The sequence below is a fragment of the Chionomys nivalis genome, chromosome 8 (genome assembly GCF_950005125.1).
Source record: "Chionomys nivalis chromosome 8, mChiNiv1.1, whole genome shotgun sequence".
Lineage (NCBI taxonomy): Eukaryota > Metazoa > Chordata > Mammalia > Rodentia > Cricetidae > Chionomys > Chionomys nivalis.
The window spans coordinates 51,203,122-51,227,616 of record NC_080093.1 but is presented as its reverse complement, the minus strand read 5'-3'; the positions used below and the strand labels follow the sequence as shown (position 1 = coordinate 51,227,616).

At 45.7% G+C, this 24,495-nt stretch overlaps 1 protein-coding gene across 1 annotated transcript; it reads right to left on the bottom strand.

Annotated features, from left to right (window-relative positions):
- Positions 1-13,741: 13,741 nt before the first annotated feature.
- LOC130879456 (glutathione S-transferase P) lies at positions 13,742-16,210 on the bottom strand. The gene is made up of 7 exons (XM_057778021.1): positions 16,049-16,210; positions 15,767-15,802; positions 15,456-15,562; positions 15,273-15,360; positions 14,896-14,999; positions 14,176-14,283; positions 13,742-14,014 (listed from the first exon to the last, which is right to left on the bottom strand). Coding segments are annotated over exons 1-7 (633 nt in total). The 5' UTR covers positions 16,050-16,210; the 3' UTR covers positions 13,742-13,825.
- Between the last annotated feature and the right edge of the window lie 8,285 nt (positions 16,211-24,495).

Below are 24,495 nucleotides of genomic sequence, written 5' to 3'. Positions count from 1 at the left end.
GGTGGTAGCCGTCTCAAAATGAGGGGCTCATGCTTCCCAGAGCTTGGCCCCCGGTGGTTCCCTGGCAGTCTGCTCGAGTTGAGGTGCCTGATCAGCCTCAACGATCTCGTTCACTTTGTTCCTGGTGATGGTTTCTTGCATTGACTCTGCTTCTGTTTTATTTTTCTCTTGACAAAAACTTAATCTGTTCAAGGAACCAGGAAGCATTTCCAACGGCTCCTTGAATACGGAGGAACTGATGCGTCAGTTCCCTCCCTTGATTCAGGCCATTAATGTTATGATTAAAACTCCAGCTCGCTCTCTGGGGGAATTTATAGATACCCTAGAACAGAAAGAGCTCATGATAGGAGATTTGGTAAAAGATGGGTAAATTATGAAGGAAAATGTATGGAATAACATGAGTTATCATTTATGGAGAGGCTAGCCAGAATGAGAAACCCCTGGTACATATTAGATAGGAAAGAAAGGCAGGCCATTCTTGATAACATGCAGTCAGTCATTCAATATTGGAACAAACCCTGGGGGTGGAATCCTGAAGAATGGTGTTTGGGTCACCTTGGTTACCTTGAGGGCAGACATGATTTAGGGCCACGAGGAAGCCCAGTTAAAGAATGGTGTTTGGGTCACCTTGGTTACCTTGAGGACAGATATGATTTAGGGCCATGAGGAAGCCCAGTTAGTTAGCGGTGTGAGACGAATTTCAGAGAAAAGCTTTGCCCACCTGGCCCTGACCACAAGACTTGCTGAGAATAATGAATTGTTTGTATTAATTGTTCCATTTTTCTATGGAAACTTTTATGTCTGCCAACTTCCTTCTGTAATCTCTTAAAAGTGATGCTTGAATTTTAGTAAAGTTGCAGCAGATTCAAATCTCATTAGAGTTGTGTCTGTTTGTCATTCGCCGAATCCTGGGTTCTCCTAAGCCTTCACCCCTGTTCTCCCTCGGTCTCGATCTCCAAGAGAGTCAGTCTGCGGCAGCTGAGGTCGGAATTTGTGCAGAGAATTCATCGTCGACCCCGGGTATCAGTCACACCTAGAAAGGCAAGTGGGGGCAGCAGTCAGTTTGCCTCAGGCACATGCTAGATAAGGGCTCTACCGCTGAGCTACATCACACCCCTTTTAAAACACTTTACTATTTTATGTGCTCCAGACAGGAAGTGCTTGCTCTGTAAGCAAGGACCTGAGTTCAATCCCTAGTGTCCTGTAAAAATCAGATGTAGCCAAACATGCCCAAATCCCAGCACAGTGCACAGCAACCTGGGCACCCTGGGGCTCACTGGCCAGCCAGGCTAACCGACTCAGTGAGCTCTAGATTCACTGAGAGACCCTGTCTCGAACTATAAGGTGATAGATAGTAGGGCAAGGTGGCACACACTTGAATCACAATACTTGGGGAGTAGATGCAGACAGACAGATTTCTGAGTTCCAGGATTGCTAGGACTATATGATGAGACCCTGCCTCAAACAAACAAACAAACAATAACAGCAACAACAACAAAAAAACCCAAACAATGGAGAGTGAGAAAGAGAAGATACAAGTGCCAATCTCTAGGCTACACACACACTCATTCAGACACACACACACACACACACACAAAGCTCTCCTTGTCTCTCTCTTTCTAAATTTAGATTGCTGGGAGAATTTGGGTGACTCTGTCATGAGGACTCTTGCTTCTGTTGGTCCTTTTCATACAGATGTGGTCATTGTTCTTTGTCTTCTGTGTCACTGGTCATGCGGAGGGAAATCACAGGGTAGAACCAGGAGTGATCCCATGAGCTTGTGCTCCAACCCATGTCGTGGGATATTTGTACACTGTGTGAAGATATATTGCTGTGGTTGGTTCAATAAAGAGTTGAACGGCCAATAGCTAGGCAGGAGGTATAGTGGGGACTTCTGGGCAGAGAGAGGGAAAGTAGGAGATGAATCTAGGGGTGTGGGAGACGCCAGAGAGGAAACCGGAGGTGCAAGATGAAAGAGAGGTAACGTCACGTGATAGAATGTAGATTAATATAAATGGGCTAATTAAGTTATAAGAGCTAGTTAAGACACGCTTAGCTTTCATAATTGATAAGAAGTCTCCATGTCATTATTTGCAGACTGGCACGCAGCCCATAGGAAACTATGTCTACAATAGACTAAAAAGCTGGACTTCTTGCCTGGCCTCCATCTGTGTGGACAAGTTTTGCTGTGATCCACCAATAAAATGAATCGGAGTGGGTCTCTGTTTCCCTTATTTCACATGCAGAGCTGTCATTCAAAGGGGAGAAGTAGTTGGCCCAGGTCATATGGCCAGCAGAACAACCTGGAAACCCACGTCATGAGTGTCTAGGGATCATATATTCACCTGTGTCAAGTCTCAGGGGAGCTTGTCATGAGGTGATGCCCCTGTCTGAAGGGCCATTCTCAGGCTTCACTGCCTCCTACAACCAACTCATCTTTGTCTTCACTGGCTCCTCCTACACCCATCTGGTGCTGGAAATTGACCCATCCCTGACTTGGACACTTTCAGTCTCCCAAATGGTGTTTTTGTGGCATGTGGTAACATGGTGTTTGCTTTCTTGGGCTGCCCTTGAGATGACCTCTTAGATAGTGGGGATTGTGTCCTCTGCATCTGCCTCAGGAATGTCTTTGCCTCCTCCCCGACATAGGAAAGAGCTTTCCTAACAGCTCGTGGCTGACACACATCTGTAGTCCCAGAATTTGGGAGGAACAGATAGGAAGATCGGGAGTTCAGAGGTATCCTTGGCTACATAGCAAGTGTGAGGCTAGTCTGAGCTACAGGAGACCCAGTCTGAGAGATAGGAGGTAAAAGGGAGGCGGAGGGGAGAGAGAAGAGAGGAAGGAGGAAGGGGAGGAGTAGGAAAACAGTTTTGATTGATAAAGTGGACAATCCTCAGGCAGAGACTAGCTCGCAGTTTCTGACTGCCACAGTTCCTGTTTCTGTTTTTCCGATTACGCTCAGCTTTGTAGGAATCTATTCATGTAGGAGTTGGGGCTCATACGATGTCAGGACACTCATCCAATGGCCTCCATGTCAGATGATGGTGGTGGTAGTGGTGGTGACGATGGCGATAATTAGGAGCACAGAATGAAGGTCCTTGTGCCCACAGATCTCCAGAGAAACCAGGAATGTTAGGTAGACAGAATTGTCTTTCCAAGGGGAAAGATGAAAAACCTGTTCTTCTGGTCAGACAGTTGGGAATTGAACGTGATTAACAGCCTGGTGATCTGTGTTATCTGTTGGGCCAGGCCATATCAAGCTCCCAAACCAGGACTAGATGTTGGTAATACTGCAAATGACCTCTACGCTACCTGTATGACTGAGATCAGGCCAGACCCTTAAGCCTTTAAGCTAGTACAGGTAGCCTATCTCTAGAACCCATCTTTGCTTGTTTGCTTGTTTTTTGAGACAGGATTTTTCTTTTTTTTTTCTTTTTTTTTTTTTTAAAGATTTTATTTATTTATTATGTATACAGCATTCTGCCTCCATGGATGCCTGCAGAATGCCAGAGGGCGCCAGATCTCATTACAGATGGTTGTGAGCCACCATGTGGTTGCTGGGAATTGAACTCAGGTCCTCCGGAAGAACAGTCACTGCTCTTAACCGCTGAGCCATCTCTCCAGCCCGAGACAGGATTTTTCTGTGTAGCACTGGCTGTTGGGAATAATATGTTAAGGTATGTTGTTTTTACTTATTTTGCATTTTTTAACTCTGTGAATCTGTGAGTCTTTGCCTGTCTATAACACCTGATGATCTAATAAAGATCTGAACAGCCAATAGTGAGGCAGGAGGATAGGATAGGCGGGGCTGGTAGACAGAGAAAATGTGTATAGAAGGAGAAAATTAGCTGGGCGGTGGTGGCACACACCTTTAATCCGAGCACTCGGGAGGCAGAGGCAAGCGATCTCTGTGAGTTCAAGGCCAGCCGGGTCTACAAGAGCTAGTTCCAAGGCTCCAAAGTTACAGAGAAACCCTGTCTTGGAAAAAAAAAAAAAGAGGAGAAAACTGGGAGAAGGGGTTCAGAGGAGAATTAGCCCTAGATGGAGGATATCAGGGGCGAGCCATCCAATTGCACAGCAATCCACAAAGTAAGAGTAAGACTTACAGAAGTAAGAGAATGGAAAAATTTCAGAGACAAAAGATAAATGGTATAATATAAATTAAGAAAAGCAGACGAGAAACAAGCCAAGCCAAAGCCGGACGATTATAACTAATAATCAGACTCTGTGTGATTCATTTGGGAGCTGGGCAGCAGGCCCCCCAAAAGAATCCAAAGACCTTAACATTGAACTACTACATCTCTGTGTAGCCCTGGTTGTCCCGGAGTTCAAGGCCAGCCTGGTCTACAAGAGCTAGTTCCGGGACAGCCAGAGATACACAGAAAAACCCTGTTTCGAAAAACCAAAAAAAAAAAGAGAGAGAGAGAGAGAGAGAGAATCTAGGAGCAACATGGCCATAAATTCGATAGATATGGGTAACTACTCTAGATAGCTAATTTTTAAAAAATATTTATTTATTTATTTATTTATTTATTTATTATGTATACAATATTCTGTCTGTGTGTATGTCTGCAGGCCAGAAGAGGGCACCAGACGTCATTACAAATGGTTGTGAGCCACCATGTGGTTGCTGGGAATTGAACTCAGAACCTCTGGAAGGGCAGGCAATGCTCTTAACCACTAAGCCATCTCTCCAGTCCCCTAGATAGTTAATTTTTAACCATATTTTTAAGCTACACATTATATTTTAAAATGAGATGCTTAAGTAGAGTATTCCAAACAAGAGTAGAAATACATATGTAGCATAACAAAAATAACCTCAAATTTATATCAAAATATGAAAATCCATACCAATGTAAAATGTTTGAGACAAGTAGTTGTTTTTTATTGTTGTTGTTGTTTTGGTTTAAAAGTAGACTCAATAATCTACCCTTTTATTCTATTTCTATATCCCTTTTCTTTTTAGGATGAGATCCCTGAATCTAATCTCCTTTGTTCAGCTTTTTTTTCTGACCATTACCAATAACAACTTGTAACCATCCTCCCTAAATGATGGCAAATACCCATAACCCACTGAAAGACCAACCCCCCCCCCACCTCTTGGGAATGTGGGCATCATGTTCTTAAAATTACTTCCTGTTTCCTGGAGGTAATGGTATCTTTAGGGGGCCCTGAAAAACACTGGGATTATTGACAAGGCCTGGGGGAGGCAGCTTATCATTTGTTGTCCAGCCTCTGCATAATGGGAAAGGGCAGGGCTTCTCTCAAGTCCTGGCTAGAGTGGTCTGTGAGGCTGGATCATCTCAGCTAGCCATTTTGAAATTGTCCTGAGTAGTTTGTAGTCCAAAGCCAATCTTTGTGGTGTTTGTTAGCTTAGTGTTGTTACCATAGCCCCAGTAGAATCATCATATGGGACCACATTCTCTTTCTGGAGACTTCAAAGGTCACTGCTGGGCTTGGTCATGGCTCTCTGCAGAAAATTTAAACATTTTAAATGTTATATGCAGCAGATGTCAAAGAGGCTAAAGGACCACAATTTGTTATGTGCATTCGAGTACAAAAACTTAATTCCTGGTTACCTGATAGAGACTCAAACACAAAATCATGTACCGGAAGCTAGGGGAAGCCTTTTCTAGAATTTGTACTCTATATCACCATTAATATCATATATATATATATATAAAAATTTTATAAATTTGGAGATATTTATACCTTAAGAAAAGTTTTAAAGAGTCAAAATAAAACCAAAGAATTATAAGATTAGTGGAAATAGAATAGTCTCTTAATTTTTTTTTTCTTCTGACATCTATCAGGTGGCTCTTCTGACATAAGACAGAGATTTTTGAATTTCCATTAACAAGCATGCTTAGTTTATAGAAGGAGAAAGCCAGCTTTAATTTTTAATTGAACTGATACTACAAAAAGACCGTTTGCGTTATATATAGCACCCAACATGGGGAACCAGAGAATGCATTTATTTAATTATTCTTTATCAATAAAAAATATCGAGTCAGACATTGGGGTAAAAACTTGAAAGATCTGAGAAGCAGCAGAACAGTCACCAGTGACTTCTTGTCTCATCTGTTCCTCTATCCAAAAGGTGGCCAAGATCCTCTCTTAGTCCTGCCTTACTACTTCCTGTCTCCTCTCTGTCTATAGTCCTCCAAACCTCTATGGTAAGCTAGTGGCTAGCTCTGCCCTTTGATTCCCAGGAAGCTTTATTTGTTAAAACACAATCAAAATATCACACAACAGGCCAGGCATTCACATGAAAGAATAAGTCTTTGTGTATTTGGGAACTGGGTGGTAGGTCCCCCAAAAGAGCTGAATGAACAAGTGGTCTTCCCCCAACAGATTGGTGTACCAATGTGGTCTGAAACATTTGGGGCTGATGCCCGCTATCCACTTTGAGTCCAGATGCTTTTGTGCCCACTCAGGGTCAGGAGAAAGTGGCTGAAACCATTCCTGCAGCTCAGTGCTCCACATCTGGGCAGGTGACAGGATCAGGTCTGCTAGGAGTGCTCAGGCAGGAGAGCATGGTGGATTCTCGGGACCATACACAGAGATGTTTCCAGGATGTTAAGTGCACTGCATGCAGATTTAGCTATTACTCAGAATAAAAGGGTTTATGTGCTGCACGCTCATTCTCAGAGTTAAAGTGGTGAGCACGGCTCCTACCCGGCAGTCCCAGAGCTGGCGGTAAAGGCAGAGAGAGGCGGAGCCAGCATCCAGAGCTGCTGCAACCAAGCTGCTGAGCCATCCTGGTCAGTAAAGGGTTACAGATATACAATAAGGACAGATTCAGACATAAAAGACCTCTAAATAAGACACAGTGTGGTTTTTTTGTTTTGTTTTGTTTTTGAATTTTTTTTTTTTTTTTTTTTTTTGGTTTTTCGAGACAGGGTTTCTCTGTGGCTTTGGAGCCTGTCCTGTAACTAGCTCTGTAGTCTCGAACTCACAGAGATCCGCCTGCGACACAGTGTGTTTTAAAAAATGTATGTAGGCTTGAGAGACAAGAAAAAGAGTATAGAGAGTCATAAAAAGAAGTAAATGTTTTTTTAAAAAATAAAACAAAGTCTTTAAAGAGACAGAGTAAACTTGTAGAAAAAGTAATAGAGTAAGAAAAATAAGCCACATAAAGATGGAAAATATACACAGAGAGTCTGTTTATAATATTGTATTTTCCCTGAATTTTTTGACTTCAGAGGGACATTTGATTCTGGGGACTGCTAAGCTAAACCAACATATATACTTTAACGGTATCTTGATTTCGAAATATGTGTTTAAGGATATGTTGCTTTCGAAAAGAGGTTCTTCTTTTGTTTCCACAGAGGATGAGAACCTGTAGATTGCTTCCAGACTAATGTGGTTTAATGGATTAAGACCCCCCAAAGAGTCACCATGAACACCCCCAAAAATTACTTTGCCCGAGAAAAAGCAGAAAGCAGTTTGGAGAGAACTCTGCCCAAAGTTCCAAATGTTGTTTATAAATGTTTGTTCACATTTAAAGGGGGATATGCTATAGGGATTTGCATTGGTATAGATCTTGATTTATTAATACAAATTTAAGATCAGTTTTGTTATATAAATATATATATGTTTCTGCTCTTTATTAAGGTATTGTGTTTGTATAGCTCATTAAAATTGTAATGTATAATTAACCAATATTGGTTAATAGATAATCATCTGTAATAGTCAACCTTGTAGTCATGGTAGTTAGGTTTTCTAGATGTACAGAGATATATTTCAGATGGATAATTATTCTTCAAACCTTTCGAAGGCTACAGAATATGGCATTTAAAATGTTTTAGGAACTTAGAACTTTTCATGATAGTTCTCCTGGCAGCACCAATCTACTCAAGAGGATAACGGGCATCGAAGAGGCTCCTCATGGAGTTGGTTAGCCATTTGGGCAAGAAACTGCTCTTGCCTGAACTGTTTGCCTGAACTTGCAAGACCCACAAAAAAATTACTGCTGAACTTGCCTAAAGGTGAGATGGTCCTTCGGGGTTTCTGTTTCATGAAAGAGCATTCCAGACAGAAATTCTGCAGGATACAGAAGAAAGCAACTGATGGACTTTGCCACTACAAGACAAAACAGATCTTCAAATCTCCTGCTTCATGGAAAAGTCTGCTGTAATGGGCCCTATGCCACCCCGATCCTTGGGGCATCCTAAAAGCCAGATTCAAACACACCTGAAAAGTCTTTTGAGAAGCTGGGTTCAGTCAGCCGGCAGCACCGCCCTCCGGCCTTATAAGAAGTCTGACTGGGGCTGAAGCAATGGCTCAGTGATTGAAAGAGCTGATGATTCTTCCAAAGGACCCAAGCTGATGGCTCAGAACCCTCATCCATCAGCTCATGATTGCCTGAAACTCAGCACCTAGGAGCCTGCCACACTCTTCTGGCATGCTCGCCCTCCACACTCAACTGTATGCATGCCAGTACACATGCAGGAAAACACACAAAATAAAAAATACATAGAGTTAAAGTGTTTCCTTTTTATTTTCAGTTTGTGTGTGTGAGTGTGTTGATTGCCTCTGTGTCTGTGCTCCATGGAGGCCAGAAGATGGTGTCAGATCCCCTGGAAATGGAATTGCAAACAGTTGGGAGTCACTGTATGTATGCTGGGAACTGAACTCAGCTCTTCTAGAATAGCAACCAGTACTCTTTTTTTTTTTTAATATTTATTTATTTATTATGTATACAATGTTCTGTCTGCGTGTATGCCTGCACGCCAGAAGAGGGCACCAGACCTCATTACAGATGGTTGTGAGCCACCATGTGGTTGCCGGGAATTGAACTCAGGACCTTTGGAAGAGCAGGCAATGCTCTTAACCACCGAGCCATCTCTCCAGCCCCAGTACTCTTTTTTTTTAATTTAATTTTTTAATGATTTATTTATCTTTATTTTATGTGCATTGGTGTGAAGGTGTCAGATCCCCTGGAACTGGATTTTTCAGACAGTTGTGAGCTGCCACGTGGGTGCTGGGAATTGAACCCGGGTCCTCTGGAAGAGCAGTCAGTGCTCTTAGCCGCTGAGCCATTTCTCCAGCCCCCGCAACCAGTACTCTTAACTATTGAACCATTTCTGCAGTCCCAAGTCAAATATAATTAAAACAAAAAAGAAAAATGTAATGTTACCTCATTCTTCTATTTGAAGTAGTCTGAATTTTAAAATTTTATTTTATTTACTTATGTACAGGAGTTGGAGACTTGGGTTCAATTCTCAACATCCACATGGCAGCTCACAACCATCCTAAACTACAGATCCAGGAAATCCAATGCCCTGTTCTGGTTTCCACAGACATACATATGGCTAAACACCCATACATATAAAATAAGTGGGATTGGAGAGATGGCTCAGTGGTTAAGAGCACTGGATGTTCTTCCAGAGGACCAGATTTAATTCCCAGCACCCACGTGGTGGCTCACAACTGTAACTCCAGTTCCAGGATGTCTAACATCCTCACACACATATGCAGCCAAAACACCAGTGCACATACAATAAAAATGAATAAATCATAGAGCAGTGGTGGTGCAAGCCTTTAATCCCAGCACTGGGGTGGCAGAGGCAGGCAGAGTTCAGTGAGTTTGAGGACAGCCTGGTCTACAGAACTAGTTCCAGGGCATCCAGGGTTACACAGAGAAGCCCTGTGTTGAAAACTAAAACAAATAATTTTTTTTTTTAGAAAAGTGTGTGTGTGTGTGTGTACACAAATGTATCTGAGGATGGGAGCCTGTGTTCACAAACAGGCCAGAAAAGGGGCATTATGCTTCCTCCTCCGTCACTCTATTCCTTTGAGGCAGGGTCTCTCCCTGAAGCTAGAGTTCGGGAGTTCTTAGGCTAGGCTGGAAACCTCCTGACCTCAAGCCCTCTCTAACTAGGGTTACAAGTGCATATAGGTCATGCCTGGATCATTTCCTAACAGCTGAGATCCAGATTCTGGTCCTCATGGGTGTGGAGCCAAGTGCTCACGCTGTCTCCAACCTCTGATCCATATGTTTGGAGGGACAGGGTAAACACTCGCCTTCTCATAAGAAGTTCAGCTTAGTAGGATGGACCAGCTCCCAGGAGCTAAGGGTGGGCTTCCCAGGGCTCCATAGGACTGACCAGATCCCAGGGAGGAGAGATCACTTTCCCAGAGCTCCATAGGACCCACCAGATCTCAGGGGCGAGGGGTGGAGCTCAGTAGGACCAACCAGCTCCCAGGGAGCAGAGTCACTTTCCCAGAGCTCCCTTTGCTCTATGCTTGTTCATCCTCATGCTACTCCACCTCACCAGACTCTGCCCTCCCTTCAGCACAGCTCAGCTTTTTGTCATTGTTTTTGTTTGTTTTGTTGAGACAGGGTCTCTCTGTGTGGCTCTGTCCTGGAACTTATTATGTAGGCCAGGCTGGTCTTGAACTCAGAGATCTACCTGCCTCTGCTACCCAAGTGCTCGATTATAGGCGTGCTGCACCACCACCACCAGCACAATTCAGCTTTTAATACGTGAGATTTCTGAGGAAATTTTGCACATGGGATAAAGGAGCTTGGCATGTGCTATCCTCAGACACAACTCAGGCCCCTTGACTATTTTGCACTACAATCATTTTAAGGATCTGGAGAGGCGGCTTAGAGCACTGGCTGCTTTTCTATACAGGTTCAGTTCCAGCACCGTGGGACAGCTCTAACTACCTGTACCTCCATTTCTAGGAGAGCCATCACTTGAGAAAATACTCCTACACATAAAATAAAGGTAAATCTTTTATAGAAAAGAAGAAGAAGAAGAAGAAGAAGAAGAAGAAGAAGAAGAAGAAGAAGAAGAAGAAGAAGAAGAGAAAGAAAGGAAAGGAAAAGAGAAAGGAAAGGAAAGGAAAGGAAAGGAAAGGAAAGGAAAGGAAAGGAAAGGAAAGGAAAAAGGCCATGGAATCCCTTTATGGAAGACCGTGTGGCATGATGTGGTTTCTCCCACTAAACTCACAATCACATCCAATTGCCAATATGACGGTATCAGGAAATAGGTTAGTGGTGGCACACGTCTTTAATCCCAGCATTCAGAAGGCAGAAGCAGGAGAATCTCTGAGTTTGAAGCCAACGTGGTCTACAGAGAGCTCCAGGACAGTCCGGGCTATACAGAAACCCTGTCTTGAAAAATAAAAAAAATAAAAGAAAAAAGAAAAAGGAAAGAAAAAGAAATACTGGGGCCAAAAGGGGTGTTGTGACAGACCCTTCAGGAATGCTTTTTCTGTGGGGATTAGTTTTCTGGACTCCCACGAAACTAGCGTCCTTGCTTGGGTGTGTACCTTCTTTGCTGGAAGCTGAGAGAAATCAGATACTGTTTTTCCAACTCCAGAACTCTGAGCCCAAACAAGCCTCTTTCCTGTAGATGGATGTGTGTTCTTTCAGTGTTAGAGTGTATCAAATAATGAAACAAGCCTCTTTCCTGTAGACAGACATGAGTTTCTTCAAGGTGTTAGAGTGTATCCAGTTATAGGGTCCATGGGTCTACCCCTGCTCCCAGGGTTCATTTTGAGAACAGTTTCTGGCCAGCCAGCATTTCCTGTTTGTTCCTGTGCTCCCTCTGCCAGGCCTGGTGATTAGCAATAGGGCAATGTTTACTCCATCTTGGGTGTGGCAATTTCCCACCTGCCTGGGGGGAATTCCCTGTGCAGCAGCTAGGTATATAAGGATTTTCATAAGCTTGAATTAACAGCATTCGGCTGATCTCCTTTCGAATGACCTATGTCTCTTGTGTGTTCTTTCATTCTAGAGGCCCTTGCCCGGCTCGCATACAGTACAGTGGCGCAAACTGTACCCAGAGTAACTCGGGCAGGCGTTACATCCGGTAATAATGGTTCATACCCAGCGTTGTCCCTGCTCTGATTTACCTGGCAATCCCAGATTTCTGCGACAGTTGGCAATAGCCTCTTTCCTTTTTGTCCTAATTAGTAATATGAATTCTCAGAATGCTCCTTAGAAGCTGTGGACTTCAAAGAGGAATTACTGAAGGACCAGCTAAGAGCTAGCACAGTTGCAGAGCGACAAGCAGGTGGCTTAACAGAGCCTCTTCAAAGAGGACTGTAGGGCTCAGCTATCCAAGTGCAGGATCCCCAAGGTGAGGACCCGTCGTCCAGAAGGGTGGATGGGTGGATGGAAAACTTCTCAAATGGACCTCATCAGGCAGTGGGGATGGGGCCATGGAGTTCAAGGGACACAGAGGTTTTCTGCCAATTGGTCCCTGGATGCCCACACCAGATGTTTGATGACAGGTTGGTGAGGTCATTCCCATGACAGTTGTGCTTCTTTTTAAGGAGTCTGGTGACAGTATTGCACTCTTCCTTGCTCTGGGATCTCTGGCATACTTATAAGAACAAAGGAAATGCCGAGTCATCCTGAGTCTACATTTACACTCCAAGTGGAACGTCCCCGCCTGAAAGCCACTGTCTCAAACAAGTCAGAACATAGTGACTCAACGGCTGGAGTATGGCACCAATCTCCAAAGTACCTATCCTTGGTCGTTATGTTATAGCAGCAACAACAACAAAGACTAAAAAGGAGAAAATGTCCTTTTTATCACTAAGTACAGATTGCTGAGGCCAAGGGAAATCGGCACGAACAGTCTGAGCACAGAGGTCCACACCTGTAACCACAGCATTGGGAAGTGGAGGCAGGAGCCTGGGAGTTTAAGTCAGTCCTGGTTACATGGAGCTCGAAGCCTTCTGGGATACAGGAGAACAGTACCGGAGCTGGGGAGATGCTGCGTGGATGAGAGCACTTGCTGAACATGAGGATCTGAGTTTGAATCCTCAGTAACTGCAGTGCAGGGTGGGGAGGGTGGCAGAAACAGGGGCTTGCTGGCTGCCAGCCGAGCTTTATTTAGAGAGATCCTGTCTCAAGAGAACAAGGCAGAGAACCGTAGAGCAGGTTACTCCCCTCCCCCACCTGCCTCTGCACATGCATGAGCACACACGTGTACACACTGACCCTTTTGAGTCGGGGTCTCACTCTAGGCAGGCTGGCCTTGAACTCAAGGTTATCTTGTGCCTGAGTTGTGACTACTGGTACGGGCTACCACACTGGGCTCTGTTCCTGCTAAGACTGTCAGGCCTAGTAGAAACAAACAAAAACCACTAAAAGGTTCGATGTGTTTGGAGATCAAGTTGACCTTCTCCTTGGTCTCTGACTTAGCCTGAGAACTCTTGCTAACACACCTTGGTTGTGAATATGTGTAGCGAGCAACAAAACTCACGCACCACCAGCAAGCCAAGCAAAGCCCCTCTGCAGAGTCCGTGACCCTCCCAGGCCAGTCTGGGGGTTACGTGCCTCAGCCTGTCCCAGGCCAGGGAACTGACTCTGGCTTGCAGTCAGGGACTCAGTTGCCTGTTTCTGGGACTGACTGGCCAATCGGCATGAGGCTCTCCTCATTAGAGGTTACATTATCTCTCCTCCTATTTCTCCCCTTTTCCTGTTTTTTTTTTTTTTTTTTTTTGGTTTTTTGAGACAGGGTTTCTCTGTAGCTTTGGTGCCTGCCCCAGAACTAGCTCTTGTAGACCAGACTGGCCTCGAACTCACAGAGATCCACCTGCCTCTGCCTCCCGAGTGCTGGGATTAAAGGCGTGCGCCACCACCTCCCGGCCCTTTTTCCTGTTTTAAAGATCAGCAAACATTATGCAGGAATATGCCCTGGTCCCACCCTAGGGTGCAAGCTTCCTGGTCCTCTGCCCTTTCCCAGTCTAACAGAGTCCCCTGCCCAGGAAACAGCACCTGCAGCACCTCTTCTGTCTTACAAACTTTATTAGTGCTGGGGAGAGGAGGACAGGCAGCTCCGGTCTCTCCCTACATTACTGCTTGCCGTTGCCATTGATGGGACGGTTCACATGGTCAGGGGAGGACAGGTAGGCCTTGATCTTGGGCCGGGCACTGAGGCGTGCCACATAGGCACTGAGCAGGGGGAAGTTGTCCAGGCAGCCAGGGGCCAGGACCTGGTGGATCAGCAGCAGATCTAGCAAGTTGTAATCGGCGAAGGAGATCTGCAAGGGTGGAGGGTGCGGATATCAACAGGTGGGAGCAGGCTGGGGCTGGGGAGCAGAGAGCGGACCCGCCCCACCCCACCTCACCCCACCCCTCCTCAGGTGATTCTGCTCCATTTTACAACTGGCTTTATCTATAAGGCAATGAAGCAGCTGCTCACCTGGTCACCCACGATGAAGGCTTTGCCTCCTTGGTTCTGGGACAGCAGGGTCTCGAAAGGTTTCAGGTGATCAGGCAGGGCCTTCACATAGTCATCCTTCCCTTCCTCCTGCCAGGGAGACCCCAAAGCTGGACCATCCTCCCACCCTCACAGGGCAGTGGGCACTGGAATCCTGCTGCCCTGTAATGAATGCTACCCTTTCTCGATAGACCCCACCCCCAGGGACGCGCCCCTGCCATTAACTACCTCTTGGGTTGTCTGGAGACAAGCCTAGCCACCCCTCTGCCTTCACCCCTCACCTTGGTCTCGTTCACTTCAGCAGCTAATTCTTTCCCACTCCTTTCTACCATTCCATTCCTGCTAAGATCTCCCTCTATACCCTAGGCTGGCCAAGACAACTCAGACAGCAGAGCAGGCTTGGCCTTGACTTGGAGTAGCCCTCCTGCTGAGGCCTGTTGCGGGTTGTGCTAACTCTCCCATCTAAGATCTGTTATCTTTATTGGACCTGGCCTGCTGCCCCAACTGTCTCTGTTCTGCCCCTATGCACACACCCACACACTGACCACCAGCCCCTCCCACTCCCGAAGCTATCTATTGGTCCTCTTCATACTGCCCTGCCTCACCCAGCCCGGCAGAGGGAGGGAAAGGATGGAGCCAAAAGCGCAAAAAGCCCCTTTGCTTTTACACCACCCACTGTGTGGGGGAGGAGTCCAGGCTCACATATTTGGTGTAGATGAGGGTGATGTATTTCAGGCGAAGGTCTTCCACCCCGTCATTCACCACATCCACCAGGGCAGCCTCCTTCTGATCTTTTCCATAAAGCCCTGCAGGTTGGGAAAGACAGCATATGACTGACATCTGATTTCCCCACCTCAGCCCCCTTCCCCCAGGCTGTCTGCTGGCCCCAGTCTGAGAGGCAACAGGAAGTGAGGACAGGCGGACCACAGCTTGAACAAACAAATCTTTGTGTATCCCTGTTTTGCTGTCTAATCTGGAATAAAATGGGAGTGGCTGGGAGGGCAGACACCCTGAAACCACGACCGATGCCCCCACCACACCCTGCCCACTGTCTGGACCACCTGAGGTTCAGGACTTACCAAGGGATCGGCCCAGGTGCCTCAAGATGGCATTAGATTGGTACAGGGTAAGGTCTCCATCCTGAAACTTGGGGAGCTGCCCATACAGCTGGGGGAGGAGGCAACACTTGGTGAGGCTGCGGTCTCCCAGTTACTGCCCTCCAAAGGCCCCACCTCTGGCCCTCCGCGGGGTGTGCCACTCACACAGGTGGACTTGAGCAAGCCTTTCATCCAAGTGTCCTTGGACACCACCTCCTCCTTCCAGCTCTGGTCCTGGTCAGCCAGTAGTATGCGCATGGCCTCACAGCGCCCTGTAAAGAGAGTCAGGGCAAGCAAGGGTTTGGGGACAGTGTATAGACCCAGCCTCAAGCAAGGTGGGGGGCGGGCGTGGGTATGGTGAAGGAGGCACAGCCTTGTAACCAGAAGGGTCAAAGATGAACTGGAGTTTCCCCAGGGTGGATGGGAACGGTGGGCTGCATCCCTCCCCTCCCCTTCCTGCAGTCCCTGGTTCCTACCTCGAACTGGGAAGTAGACAATGGTGTACGGCGGCACTAGGGATCACAGGAGAAGGATATTAGTTGGGAGAAGCGGGGTGACTAGGGTTCAGAGTGATGCACCCTCTTGCCCCACCTTCCGGGTCCCCTCCCTGCTCTGGGACTCCCAAGACCTCCTGAAAATCTCCCCTCGCCCAGCTTTGGGTGCAGCGGCTGGTGCAGGGAGCTCTGAATCCCGAGGGAGCCCAGGCCGGGACCAGCTGCATGCTGGTAGTCTGCAGAAGCCGGGCAGTATGTACTCACTGGCTGCTGCGTAGACGGAGGCACGAATTCCGAGCTGCGTAGACGGTAACGGATCTTGGGTGTGGAAGCCAGCACAGGCCTCAGGGACGCTCACCTTATAAGGGGCACCGCGCCCCGCCCCGGATGCTGAATCACCACGGTGGAGGGAAAAGGGGGGGTGCGGAATTCCGCTGCTCGTGCCTCCTCCCTGGGACACTCACGAGCTGGACCCGAGTCTGAAGCACATGCTGGGTTCATTTTTGGGTCAAAATTAGGTCCTGCTTAGAGAAGGGTGTGACCAGCTCCCTTCCAATTTTTACTGGAGCTGGACGGCTTTTTGCAGCATGTGCACCCTGTCCCGCTTCCGCCTGTCCCCATCCACCAAACTCTTCCCGCAGATCCTGCCAGTGACTAACCTAATTCATTAACCTCTTCTTTCTCCTGCCCAAAGAGCTTCATTTAACCACTTGACCTCCCGCAAAACGGCAGTCCTGGATCCTCTATGCCAGGAACCTGAGGAGTTTCAAAAAGAGAGAGGGAAAAGCAAAAACAAAAAAACGAGAGGAGAAACAAAGTTGCAGTTTTATGTCTGAAAAAACCCTTCACAATTGATACTTCCTCTACTTTCTGCGCTACTTCTTCAGATCTTAAAAATAATTACTGGCTCTGGAGAGATGGCTCCGAAGTTAAGCACTCTTTCAGCTCTTGCAGAGGACCCAAGTTCACTTCCCAGAACCCTCATGAGGTGGCTCACAACTGTTTGGAACTCCAGGACCAGAGGGATCTGACGCCTTTGTCTTCCTCTGGCTCTGCACTCATGCGCACAAACACAGAGACCCATGAGTTCAAAAAATAAATCTTAACAAAAGAAACATGTGTCCCCAAAGGCTACTGTACACACAACCTCACTGTTTAACACATCCAAGAGTGTGAGGAGAGAGAGAGAGAGAGAGAGAGAGAGAGAGAGAGAGAGAGAGAGAGAGAGAGAGAGAGAGAGAGAAACGGGGGGGGGGGGGGGCGGGGCGGCGGCGGCTTTCTTCAAGCTCCTCTGACTGGCTTCTCTCTCCTCGGTGTCTCCCTGTGTAAGTTCCAGTGTAAGTCGGTGGCCATGTCTGTGTCTCACTCTTTCCCCCACAACCCTGTCTGCCACTGTCCCAGTTGAAGTCTGTCCCCTCCTCATTTCTCGCGCTCTGGTTACTTCAAAGGAGCCCGAGTAAGCTTCTCATTTTGGACTGAACTGGGCAGAAGCATTTCTCAGCCTTGACTCTGTCCCTGTGTCCTGTGGACCCAAAATATTGGCCAGTCCCTCCCTCTTCCCACAGCACCCCGGGCCTTTCTGCCTGTTCAGTAGTGCGCAGACTTGTGTACAGCTGTTAAGGTTTCCTGGATTCCTGCTCCATACTGGACACAGGTCCGAGCCCTTTCGTTCTTGCGAGCGCTCATCTACTCCACTCTCACTTCCTGGCTGTGTCTGGGTTGCCTCCTGGGTGGAAGTGCTGGTCCCAAGGTATGTGGACACTTGATTTGCATAAGTAGAACCAGGTGGCCCTCAGGAAGAGCTATATGTGCCAATCCAAACCTCATTCCATTCCGAGCTCCCTCAGGCCCCACTTTTCATTACTGAGCATTTGGGCCCTTCCTGTGTTCTTTAGGGCTTTTTATTTTTCTCCCCTTGTAGAAATTGTGTTTTCCTAATCTTGTGCTTTGTTCTTTGAAGCTGCTGTTCTCTGTTTCTAAGCATGAGGTCTTCTTTTATTCGACGTGTTAATCTCTTATTTATTTCTTTTTTACTTTTACATTTATTTATTTATCTAACAAAACTCGAGAAGTTCTGACAGGCCTTGAACTCACTATTAAGACCACATAGGTGTGCCTTGAACTTGTAGCAACTCCTCTACCTCAGCTTCCAAGCGCTGGGATTACAGGTATGTCACTAAACCTCTTGCTTCTGGTCTCAAAGGGGCTGGTGAGTATTAATGAAAAGAGGGGAGGGCTGGAGAGATGGCTCAGTGGTTAAGAGCATTGCCTGCTCTTCCAAAGGTCCTGAGTTCAATTCCCAGCAACCATATGGTGGCTCACAACCATCTGTAATGAGGTCTGGTGCCCTCTTCTGGAATGCAGACATACACACAGACAGAATATTGTATAAATAAAAAATAAAATAAAATATTTTTAAAAAATGAAGAGAGGGGATCCCTGTACTCTCTCACACAGCCCGATGTGCTTTGGGTTACTGCCTTGTTCAAATAATCTGGCCAGAGAGCTAAGGGACTTTATGTATAGCTGTAAGTGTAGATTTTTTTTTTTTTGTAAGTGTAGATTTTTGACCTGTAATCCCATTACCTGAGAGACAGAGACAGGAATCCCAACTAGCAAGTTAGACTAGCTGGAACTGGTGGCTGGTGGACTTTAGTTTATCGGGGGACTCTGCCTCAATATAAAAAAAAAGCAGAGAGCCATTGAGGATGGTGCCTGATGTCAGTTTCAGACTTCTACACACATGTGCACATGCATTCATACACATGCAAACATACACACATGGATACCGCACACACATGCAAACATACACACATGGGTACCACACACACATACAAACATACACACATGGGTACCACACACATACACAAACACAAATACATAGGTGCCACACACACATGCAAACACACACATAGATACCACACACATGCAAACACACACACATGGGTACCACATATACATGCAAACACACACACGCATGGGTACTACACACACATGCAAACACACGTGTGGGTTCTACACACACATGCAAACACACACATGTGGGTACCACACATACATGCAAACACACACACACATGGATACCATATACATATGCAAAAAGAAAACTGAGCTGAACATAATGGTACATGTCTAGACTCCCTGCACTCTGGAGGCTGAGGCAGGAGGATTGTGACTTCAAAGAAACCTGATCTATATACTGAGGCGCTGTTTAAAATAACCTCCTAAGATGCTGTGGAGGGCAGAGAATTCTGTTTCCACCAACAGTGTGGAAGGAATTCCTACATCCTCTCCAGCAGGAACAAATCAGATCCCAAAGAGAGTTAAACTGCGGTGTCATATCCATGACACCGAGAAAAAGCCGAAACTCACAGGAGGTGTTGAACAGGTGAAGGATGGTCAGGGGCAAGAGGTGGGTGAGCGTCACCGGGCAAAGGGATGGGGCATGTGCGGACACGATAGTTTTCTTGCTGAATCATAGTGAGTTGACTCGATTGCTACAGTTCGTTCATTCGCAGGTGAAGCGCGCTTGAACTCATGGAGAGAATGGATCCAGTCACTCTGTGGGGCTGCATCTTGGCTAAATAAACAGCAGTGTGCTCCAACTAGTACAAAGATGGCCGAGCCATGCATGAAGAACACAGAGAACTAGCTGAGACAATGGGCCGTTGCCCTTAACAACCTAACAATCTGCTGATGATCCTGCAAAATCTTGCTTGCCTGTCAGTCCCACCTTGTGCTTTCAGAGTATAAAATGGAAATACAAACTGGACAGGGAACCAAATCCTTCTGTGAGCCATCCCGGCTTTGGTCCGGATCTCTCTCTTCCACTCTTACCGGTATTGGAATGCTTATTCCAGAAAGATCTCACATTTGGGGAACCAAACCCAGGGGGAACTCCTTTGCCAGTTGGTCCCCAGAGGCTGCAGCCCCTGGGGCATCTCAGCCCACTGAAGGTCTCTGGAACTGGGAAGGGTAGGCCCCTTCCAGGGGCTTAAAGGAACTGTAGGATCAGAGGGTGGAAGAGACTAGGTGTCCAGACCAGATAAAGACCCCTGCATTAGGAGAAATAATTAATAAAAACAAACATTTAAAACAGTGTATCAGTTGTGGGCTTTTTGCTACTTTGTTTCTGAAGTTTTGTTTTTGAGACAAGGTCTCAATGTAAGTGTTAAGTTGGGAGCTTAGGCCCCAGCCCCTGATCCTAAGAGTTAGCACTCTGGACTCCAAATCCCAGCAGGCCAGGTCCTGACCCCTCCCTGGGGGGGGAGGTCAGGACCACTTCCAAGAGTATTTAAGTGAACTTCCAAATGAGGAACACTTGGTCTCTTTTTCTTCCTCCCAGTGCTTGTGTTTGTATGGCCCTTGGGGGCCCCCCAAGAGCACAGAACTCCCATTAAACCTGGGTATTTCTTAATTTGACTTGTTTTGATTTGGCTTGATTGGGATTATGCGTCGGCAGAGAGCTCGCATTAGGAAAATATTCCTAACAGTAAGATAGGCTTGTTTGGAATTTTCTGTGATCCTCCTGTCTCAAGCTTCCACATGCTGGGATTTTAGGCATGAGCCACCATGCATGACAACCGTCACAGTTTGTCAGAGTGGAGAAGTCTGCCTAATCTAAGAGAAAGGGAGATTTCTGAGTCAGGCATGGTGGGGCACACTTCCGCTACAACAGAGGCCAAGGTCGATGCTAGGCTATGTTCTAGCTACCACGTATGAAATATAACATTGCCTGGTTTATCTTTTCTGACAGTCTCTGCCTCATCTGTCACTCACCATCTGATTCTGTGGTTTAAGATCTTTTGAATGCTATTTATTGGCCATGTCCACTCTACAAGAGGCTCACACACTCTCTGTGTAGAGGAGCACAACCTTGAACCTCTGATCCTCCTGCTCTTGCCTCCCTCGTCCTGGGAATGCAGGATATACCACCACATCCAGTTTCTGTGGTGCTGGGGATAGAACTCAGGATTTTGTGCATACTAGGCAAACATTCTGCAGAGGCCCAGCCCTACCGATCTGCATTTAAAACAGGGTCTCAGGATGTTGCTTAGGATTGCCTTTGGCTCCTGGGCTCTAGCCATCCTCCTGCTGTAGCCGCCTCGACGGGTTACTCTGTCTAGGGTGTGTAACCCGCCTGGCTGGCCAGTTATTCCAGGGTCACGGAGAGGCACCACCTAAAAGACACAGGCTGATGAGAGAAAGGAGGCTCTGCTTATGTTGTCAAAGCCTCCCTTTATTAGGGTCATGGTTACAGCTTATATAGCCCCTGAATAGCTTGGGGGGCTGGGGCACGGGATCTTGCCACGTGGTCCACAGGGTCTGAGAGGTTACGATGGGTCGGGTCACGATTCCTTGGTCGGGCAGTCACAAGGTGACACACCTAGTTGCCTAGATAGTTTGGAATGTGAGGCAGGTTCTGCTAAGAGATAACTCTCTATTAACAGTTAATTTGGGTGTGGGATAGGCTTGGTCAATAAGACTATTCTCAATACAATTGAGAAGTGAAGCCCTCTGCAAAAACTCCTCGCGGCGGTGCTTCCTGTAAATTTTGGGGGGACACGGCTCCTGACATATCCCCCTTCCTTTTATAAAAGCAGGCATCTATCAAGTGGAGGGCACCAGGTCAGAGTCTAACCCCGGTGTCAGGTCTAAATGAGAAGGGACTGGGACAAGGAGGGACCCTTCTCCCGGATTGGTCGAGCAATTTACCTCTCCTGGGAACAGAGGGGTGCCTTATGAGTCTTAGGTCGAGTGGGGACCAGGTCTTTTTTCCCCCTTACCCGTCCTCGGGTTCCCAGGACCCTGTCTTAGGTTGGGGGATGTCCTGCCATAAGTTGCCCGTCCCTGGAGCTCCTCAAATAAAAGGTATCTAGCAAGACCTAAAGTAAGCAGATCTTTGACCACAGGGCACCCTGTCTTAGGCCATGTGGAGGGCGATCCTCGTGCCTGGCACCATGCCTTGTTGAGCCGGTTTCTACAACCTCTGTATGGTGTGCTGTTCAGGCGAGGGTCCACACTAACTCCCGTCATTGGGCCCCTGTGTGAATCATTAATGAAAAGACTGTGAGGAGCTCCTCAAATAAAAGATATAATGATATAATTTTGGCACCAATAGCTCCATCTTCCAGACAAGAAGAAAGGGCGTTTTCCAAACCCAGTATTCACCGTTTAGTCTGGCCTAAGGTATATCCTCCTTCCTAAATGCCTACTCCACAATAAGATTACGAGTGCTGCCTGCCAAACATTAGGGCAGTGTAAAAGGGATCAAAATCTAAAATTTTTAACATATGCATTAAACCCAAACATTTTACAGCATGTGTCAAACTTTTCCCAACATCTATAAGCAGTTACAAATATCATTAGGTCAATTCCAGTAAGAATACACACATTGACAGACATTGTTGTTATCAAATACCACCAGTTCCAGTCTCTGAACAACAGTCAGAACCCCAATCTTCCCCCTTCTTAAGTAAAGAGGGGTTAGTATTTTAATTAAAATGAGTTTTTGTGTCCCAAAGTTTAAAACAGTCAAATGTTTAGTCTACACCTCAGCTGCAAAGCAAACAGAATGCAGACTGCAGAGGTAGCTCAACGTTTGTGCTTTAGGGCAGGTGGGCTTCCTGGGTGAGGTGAGCTGGAGTCAGCTATCTGAAGCACATCCTGGCAATTATCTCAGCCGTCTCCCTGGACTCTCTAAAGGCAGCATGATGTCCTGCAGAGTGGCATAGCAGGTTCTGTTATCAGGCACTCCTCTCCTTGGGGGCAGAGAAGACCGGATCAAGGATTCCTCTCCAATCTCCTCCGGGAAGTCCTCTGTGGGGTGTCTGCAGCCACGACATCAGGTTTAGCTTTTATATTTTCTTTCTGTGAAAAAAGCATAAACATCTCCTCGACCCCAAATATATATAGGTCGGGTTTTTTCATAATGCATTGCAAGGGCTTTTTTACCTTGCCTTAGTAAAGGTCAGCTTGGTGTCATCATGCTAGATCCATTTTCATCAGGATCTGTGTGCAACTGTTATAAGTTGCTGCGTGCAACTGTTATAAGTTGCTTTCAAGGAGCCTTAGTATGCTCCATATTTTCTTTTTATTAATTATTAGCCATATGTGTAGTTCTTCCTTGGAAGAGCCATTTGTAAAATTTAGCAGAAAATCCTTTAGGGGATTTTTAGCTATAACATTAGCAAAATACAGGTGTGTGGATCGTAGCAATGCTCATCTGGGAAAAGATTATTGTTTTGGCCTTTGAATTGAGCAAAGGCAATTGTCTAGGAATCAATCTTAAAATTATCAATGAATCTATTGTTTAGTATAAGAAACATTGATCATAGTCAATATTTTGTCAAACCATCTCCCAGATTTTATCCTGCCCTTTTGTATCAGACAGGCTACTGTTCTAAATTAAGAATTTAATATCTTAACTGGCAAAATTGGGAAAGTTTAGCCATAAACAGCATTTTTTATAAAACTGTTGTAGAACAAGTTTTATATTTAATATACATACTTGTCATAGCTGTATTATAATTAATATACTGTACCTGTTGGTTTATATTTTACCTGCTTGAGTACCTGTTTGGCAGCTTTCTAAGCTCTCTATTGGAAACTGTTTTTTGCAAGAATTTTACCTATCGGTTCAAGGTTTCCCATAAGAATATTATAACTAGAGCTTTAACCATTGAATATCTAATAAAAAGCTTATAAGCTATTCTCTTAAGTTTCAAGTCTGTCCCGCAGACAGGAAAATGAAAAAAGGAAGTATTTTAACTAATGATATTGGCCTCATTAGACACCACCATGTAGAAGAATGAAAATAGATCCATATCCATTTCCATGTACAAACTTTAGTTTAAATGAGCCAAAGGCCTCAGCATATAAAAATTTTGTTGAGCCTTATAGAGAAAAAATTTTTGAAGTACATTTTACCACATCTTAAACACAGCCTCAGTGGCACAAACATTTGGAAAAACCATAAATTATATCTCCTGAATTGAGAAACTTTTGTATAACAAGACTATAGAGTGGGAAAAGATTCTTACTTATCATAGACCCAATTTAAAAATATATGAAGAACTCAGGAAATTAGTTATTAAAAAATTTAATCCAATAAAAATATTTGTTACAAACCTAAACTGAAAATTCTGAAAATTCTCAACAGACAAACTTAAAAATGACTGAGAGACAGTTTAAAAAAATGCTCAAACATAATATCCTTTAGCCATCAGAGAAATGTAAATTAAAACTCTGAGATTTCATTTTATCCTTGTAAAAATGACCAAGATTAAAAATTATTATTAACAATTTATGCTGAAGAAAATGTGGGTAAAGAAAAAACTTCTTTGCTGGAAGTGCATACTGGCACTAGAAGTGTAAACTGACAGTCACTTTTGGATCATACACAGTATTGAAAGACCTGGATAAATCCAGACTTCCCCAGCAGGAAAAGAAGAATCAAAAATCTAGGGCCAGCCTGTTCAGCGACCCTGCCCTAGGAACCAGCTGAAGACAAAGCCAGATTGCAATCCTGATAACAATCCCAAAAAACAAGGAATTTTCCTCCTGTGATTATCACTGTACTGTTTTAGGAACGAGCTGATTACCCTGGGAGTGGTCCCGAGAGGCAGGGAGCTGTCTCCCTGCGACCATCACTGGATTTTTGGAATTTTTATGACCCTCCTGGACCACAGGGCTGTGGTCTCTTTCCCAAA

What these genes read in the sequence shown, in the direction of transcription:
- LOC130879456 (XM_057778021.1), bottom strand. An exon ending in TGTCTACTTCCCAGTTCGAG is followed by an intron (nt 15,563 to 15,766) that starts GTAGGAACCAGG and finishes CTCTCTTTACAG; the next exon opens with GGCGCTGTGAGGCCATGCGC. An exon ending in CCCTCATCTACACCAAATAT is followed by an intron (nt 14,284 to 14,895) that starts GTGAGCCTGGAC and finishes TCTCCCTGGCAG; the next exon opens with GAGGAAGGGAAGGATGACTA.